Genomic DNA, 5,934 nt, shown 5'->3' on the forward strand with positions numbered 1-5,934 from the left:
TTTAAGTTTGACCTACTGCCCCCAATTCGGTCCTTTCCTTCCACTCCACAGTCTCCACCCGCCGCCCCACTCCAGAAATCAGACCCCCACCCTGCCACCCAGCTGCCGGCGCCCCTCATCGGCCGTCGGCCCGTCGCCATTTCACAGACCCCCAGGCCCACTCGCACCCAGGCCACCTTTGTTCTGTCGTTCCGACGCCGCACGCCCACACCCAGTCGCCCACTCGCTCCCAGGCCCCCCAGTCCCACCGCCGCCACTCCCAGTCGCCCCGTCGTTCCGCCGCCGCAGGTGCGCCGCCCCTGAGTTCCGACAACAGCGATATGCTTCTTTTTCTTCTTGTTTTTTTTTTTCTTTCTTTTATACAGATTTCTTCTTGATTCTTGGACTTGGTTCTTCTTGGTTCCAAATTTGTGTTTATTCCTTTACGACTTCCTAAATTTAGGTAATTTAGGGTACCCGAATACCCGACTCGGGCGGGTATAGGGTTTGAGGCTTATTCGGGATCGGGTACCCTTACCCGAAAAAAGGGACCCGATTTCCAGCCCTAACGATATTGTCTTTGTAAAATCCCTAATATCGCAAATGCAACCAACCATGGCTTAAATCGCTAGCGATTTTAGTAGGAAAGTAAAAGTCGCTGAGGATATGTATAAAGGTGGAGAGGAAAAAGGTGATTTTGAAACTCCCATAAACCTTTTGGGCATTGCAAATAGCAGGATAAGATATGAGTTTACTCTCTTTCCCATTGCCCTCCGCTCCCAATTATTTCCCTTGTAAGTCTCACGGTGAATGATTTCTTCGAATTGAGAGACGGATTGCTGTTGTAGATCTAATTTTGAACTAACTTATTCAAAATTCTGTGTGTGCGTGAGCGAGATTGAGTGCATGGTAGAACATTAAATCAGGTATAATGTTGTGGATGCCCAATTTCTCAGGTACTAGTCTTGTAATCTATCAGTCGCATGGATCCAGTTGTGCTCAAACCAGGCCATCCAATGCGGCGGCCCGAGGGTACTGATAATTTGAGCTCATGTGTTTATGATTTGGGATAACTTAGAGCTCGCTAGCTTATGTGCATCATCTTTACCTTGCTAGAGAACAGGTTGAGGAGAAGAAAATGGGGAGGAGGCTCTTCTTCAGTTTCGTTGCTGGATCGGGAGCCATGTCTGCAGCATTGCCATCCTTGGGGAAGACAAAGAAACCGAGCCCGTTTGATGAGAGACGCCTACTTGAGCAGAACAGGCGAATTCAGAGAGAGAATAACGTGCCTGATGACTTCCCTAGTTTTCTGAGAGAAGGTTTCTTCTTTTCCTAACCACACTTGTGCCTGTGTATGTGTATGTATGTATTAAGCTCTTCTTGTATGCTTCAGGTTTCCAGGTTAAAGTAGTGGCACCAGACTACTATGTTACGCGTGATTCAGGCCTTGTGTTGTGGGATATTGCACCCGGCCAAGGTGATTGTCCAAAGGCTGGTCAACAGGTTTCTCTTTACTTTGGATTGCTTTTCTTCAACTAGTAGTTGATGTTGATGTTGATATTTCACATTCATACAAGTGTTAATTTTGCCTTAGATGACTTGATTTTCAAATCTCTCTGTGCAGTGATTTTAGTTCCTATGTTGCAATGCTCCGTGTCTTTGTAATAACTCTCCTCGCTGGCAGGTGACGTTTCACTACATCGGTTATAATGAGTCAGGGCGACGTATAGACAGCACATACTTACAAGGTTCTCCTGCCAAAGTTCGACTTGGTACTAACGGATTAATCCCAGGTAGCAAGCACAATTGAGTTTCATATGTATAAGGTTTTGGTTGGAGAGAGAAAGAGAGAGACATAGAAACTAACAGAGTGCACATATGGTGACAGGGTTCGAGGAAGGAATCAGAGACATGAAGCCTGGAGGGAAACGGAGGATAATCGTCCCTCCAGAGCTAGGTCCACCGGTAAGTCTCACTTTCATTATTTTTCTTGGGCTATATGATTTTTATTTCATTTAGCCAACACGAAATATGGTGCGACAAAACAAATTGCCTTCTTGCAGGTCGGCCCTTCCACTTTTTTCAGCTCCAAGCAGTTTGAAGTTTTTGATATAGAATTGCTAAGCATTCAAGATTGCACGAGGAGGACCATCGGGTTTTATTCCGATGTTGTTTGTAATTAAGGAGGGAGAAAGACTGTTTTTGAGTTTCTAGTCTTGTAGGAAAATGAACAGGAGCTCGTAGAGAGACCAAGTGAAAATTTTCTGATTCATTATGAATCAATGTATGTAATAGGTGGAGATGCACGCAACAAAACAAATCTGTGCAATACATTAACTATTCTCAATTACAATAATACATACTCGCCATAATATACAGCTCAACAATACAATCATTTATCTTGTAATGCAAAACTCACAAGTATCCTCTTGTTGTAGAGGTTTGCCTGCTTTATGTTTAAAGGTAACATGTTCTTTCATTTGATGTAATAATTAACATTGTTCTTAATTGCTTGGGATGAGATTAGATTTCCCTTAAACCTTTCGCTTTCTAGATATTGAAATAATTTGTATGTTTGTCAACTTTGTGTGATATCTTATGTCTAGATAATTCCCATCTGCAAGAAGTTGTGATGTTTTTTGCTTTCATAAATATTGTTATTGGTTTTCTCAAAGATACTGTTGCCGACTTGCCGTTGTAAATACCATTGTTGGTTTTCTCAAGATAATGTTCTTCTGCAATTATATTATTGCCGCCCAAAATGACAATTCTATTTCTCTTCTGTTTCAGGTTCCCAGATAAGATTGGAGGAAACTTGGCAGGAGTTCATTATATTCGGGACGTTGCAGATGCCAATTCGCTTATATCATCACTGGTAATGTGTAATTGTTGTGCCAACTTGGAATTAATATTACAAGACACTCACACGGTAAATATATTATATAAACTTTGATCATATGCATTGGCTTCACTGCTGATGTTGGACGATGCATGTCTTAGGAGAAAGCAAAGAAAGTCGTCGTCATCGGTGGTGGTTACATTGGCATGGAAGTTGCAGCAGCAGCAGTTGGTTGGAAACTCGATACCACTGTGAGTAACCGTCATATCTCCTTACAGTTGTTGGTTGGGCTTTATTTTAGTATACCTCATTCAGCAAATGATTATTGTTTCAAAGCTTGGTTTCAAACTCAATTTTAGCTCATTCAGCTATCTGATTTGACAAATACTGAGCTGATCCTTTTATTTTAACTTCATTCTTCTGTAGTTAATTCTTCTATATATACCAATGGTCCAATCTTTTGACTATCTATTAATGAATTATCAGTCCAAAACTTAACAGGGTCTTGGGAATGTTGCAGTCATACCAACCCCATCAACTGAACTCAGTTTCTTTGCTAACTACACCATTTTTTTTTTTGGTTTATTAAAATCACGTAGCACATATAAATATCTTGGACTGTAACTAGGTGATTAGTTTACTATAAGTTGCAGGGTTTGATCAGTATGTTCTCGGATATTGTGTTACTAGGCTTCATATGTTTCAGTGAATGATGATGCACCAAAATAGTTCAGATACTGTAAAATGTAAATAGGCTATAGCCTCTGTTTTCAGTGGCCTTCCTGTTCCTGGCTTCAGATTTATCAGCTACGCGCCTCATGTAACACCCATGTGGGAGTGTTTGATTAGTGATTAGACACAGATGCTATGCTCAAACCTTTCCGCTTATACAATGACTGAGAGAGAATGATTTGGATCAATTTCATGTAACCAAAATTAGCTACAATGACTAGCCTTTCACCGCTTATCTTTGATTCTTATAACATATGACGCTTGAATGTGGTTTTGTAGGAATTCCAACTGCTTCCTAAACTTGCAAGAAGCCAGCCGTCTGTTGACATTGCAAAGCTTCGGAAAGCTTCTTCAATAGAGGAGGCGTTGGAAATCGCACAATCTTCGTTACATGTTGAAGTTAAGGTTTTAGTATGTTTCATGTGTAGGCATGTAGAATGGATGTATGCATCCCCAGCTCTACCTTACTGTATAATAAACTCGGCCCTTCTTTCAGCGATTTTACCGTCTTTCATGTTTGTTGAGAAGAAGGTAGAATTTTGCCTAATAAAAGTTTTACATTCTTAATTTGAAAATAAACTATGTATATAGCATGCCACTCTAGGAAACTATATTTCTTTACAATATTCACATACGCAACTTATAACTAAGACGGCGAACTCAAAGACCATAGAATTAGTGGACTTGGTCATGAGCCACACAACAGTGCACAGTTGATGTGAGACTCTGCCTAATACTTCCTCTGTTCATAAAAAATTTATCACATTATAGACAATACCGATTTTAATAAAATGTGAGTGAAGTTGTTAGTGAAGTAAGAGTCTCACTTTAAATATGAGTGGAGTTGTGTGTGAATTTTACTATTATAAATGGTACATTTTTAGTGGACGGATCGAAAGAAAATTGTGGCAAATTTTTCATGAATAAAGGGGAAATGTTTTTTTTTTTTTTTTTTTTTTTTTTTTAAGCATGGGCTTAATTAGTTAATCCAAATATATTCCAAAGCTATTGCTATTTTTCTATTTATCTGACCAATAAATACTCAAGCTACTAGTATAAGATATTATGCAAATCTAACTAAGCAAACATATTTCATCCCGGAGTGTATCTTTTCTTTTGTTAAATATTGAATTAAACAAAAATCCTCTCATGGTGACTTGGCATGTATGTTTTTTTTTAGTTTTTTTTTAACCTTACTTTGAATGTTTTATTTTTAAACAATTACTTTATACTACATTAAATATGAGCTCATACATCTTTACATTACAACCTTTTTTTTCCTAAATAATTAATTTGAAAATAAATAAGCCAAATAAATTGAGACTGGGAAGTAAAAAGTAAAAAAATAAAAGATGGAATTACCATTTCATTTTAACTCCATTCTTCTATATATACCAATGGTCCAATCTTGCCGGTAATTAAGGCATTTTCATTTTTAAATTACCGCTATCATAATTCTGATGTAAAAAAAATCCTCTAAAAAAATTAGGAGTATAACATAAAGAAAGATTAAAGCGCGCGTACTTTATTGACAAAACAAACAGGTCAAATTTCTTAGCAAGAGAGGATGTTATATCTTTCATTTATTTATTTATTTACTCTATTAGTTTCTATATATTGGTTAGGAAAAACCGTTTCATACGTCAAGCAAAAAAAAAACAAATAATAAATAAAACTGTTGCGCTTAGAACGTTGGTTTGTCGCACAAGAAATTAGTGGTTCAAAGTATGATTTAATTTCTAGTCAAATCCATAGTTTGTCTTAAAGACTCATAGAATTTTAAGATATTATTATTCATATACGTATTCCATTAAATTAAAAACAATTATTCACATACGTAACAAACTACGTTAGCTTCTTCTTTTTCTTCTCATTTTTTTTTAAATACAGGACAAGAGTAGGCTAGTAGTAGACTAATTGCGTTGACTCCCTCGTTGCCATTTATTAGAAGATGGTTAAAAGTATGGATATTAATTTGTAATAGAGACAACTATGTAGTATTAAATTCCAAACTTTGGATATTATAAATTGGGATTTTGGCAAATAAAATCATGAACTATTTCGAATTTATAATTTTAATGTGATTTTTGAAGCTGTGGCAAATTAAATCATCATCTTTTTAACTTTTGCAATTTCATCCCCCCAATTTTTTTTGATCGTCGGATTGTTGAGTTAGAGTTTATGTGGATTAATTTGCCACATAATATTCATGTTACGATATTATTTTCTATAAATTAAAATTGCTGGTTATTGAAAATTATGGTGCAAATATAGGATACAATGCCTTTATAATTTGGAGAAATTTTTAGTTGAAATTGTACAAAACGACATCGTTTATGCCTAACAAAAACGACATCGTCTTTACTAATTCACGTGAGCTTCAA

General features: G+C 37.1%; 2 protein-coding genes across 5 annotated transcripts; both read left to right on the forward strand.

Moving 5' to 3' along the window:
• Window positions 1-620: 620 nt before the first annotated feature.
• LOC131024964 (peptidyl-prolyl cis-trans isomerase FKBP20-2, chloroplastic) lies at window positions 621-2,351 on the forward strand. 2 transcript variants are annotated; one of them, XM_057954555.1, is made up of 7 exons: window positions 621-773; window positions 936-1,011; window positions 1,096-1,298; window positions 1,373-1,482; window positions 1,664-1,772; window positions 1,868-1,944; window positions 2,043-2,351. In XM_057954555.1, the coding sequence occupies exons 1-7, from the start codon at window positions 725-727 to the stop codon at window positions 2,160-2,162; spliced, it is 744 nt and encodes a 247-aa protein (XP_057810538.1). In that variant the 5' UTR covers window positions 621-724; the 3' UTR covers window positions 2,163-2,351. The 2 variants fall into 2 exon arrangements, with proteins under 2 accessions (XP_057810538.1, XP_057810539.1); XM_057954556.1 differs by lacking the exon at window positions 621-773 and having other exon boundaries at window positions 931-1,011; window positions 1,103-1,298.
• On the forward strand, window positions 2,303-4,129 carry LOC131024976 (monodehydroascorbate reductase 5, chlorplastic-like). 3 transcript variants are annotated; one of them, XM_057954570.1, is made up of 4 exons: window positions 2,303-2,442; window positions 2,770-2,854; window positions 2,980-3,069; window positions 3,830-4,129. In XM_057954570.1, the coding sequence occupies exons 1-4, from the start codon at window positions 2,433-2,435 to the stop codon at window positions 3,906-3,908; spliced, it is 264 nt and encodes an 87-aa protein (XP_057810553.1). In that variant the 5' UTR covers window positions 2,303-2,432; the 3' UTR covers window positions 3,909-4,129. The 3 variants fall into 3 exon arrangements, with proteins under 3 accessions (XP_057810553.1, XP_057810551.1, XP_057810552.1); XM_057954568.1 differs by lacking the exon at window positions 2,303-2,442 and having other exon boundaries at window positions 2,449-2,908; XM_057954569.1 differs by lacking the exon at window positions 2,303-2,442 and having other exon boundaries at window positions 2,722-2,854.
• The last annotated feature ends 1,805 nt before the right edge of the window (window positions 4,130-5,934 follow it).

Source organism: Salvia miltiorrhiza, chromosome 5, assembly GCF_028751815.1.
Source record: "Salvia miltiorrhiza cultivar Shanhuang (shh) chromosome 5, IMPLAD_Smil_shh, whole genome shotgun sequence".
Lineage (NCBI taxonomy): Eukaryota > Viridiplantae > Streptophyta > Magnoliopsida > Lamiales > Lamiaceae > Salvia > Salvia miltiorrhiza.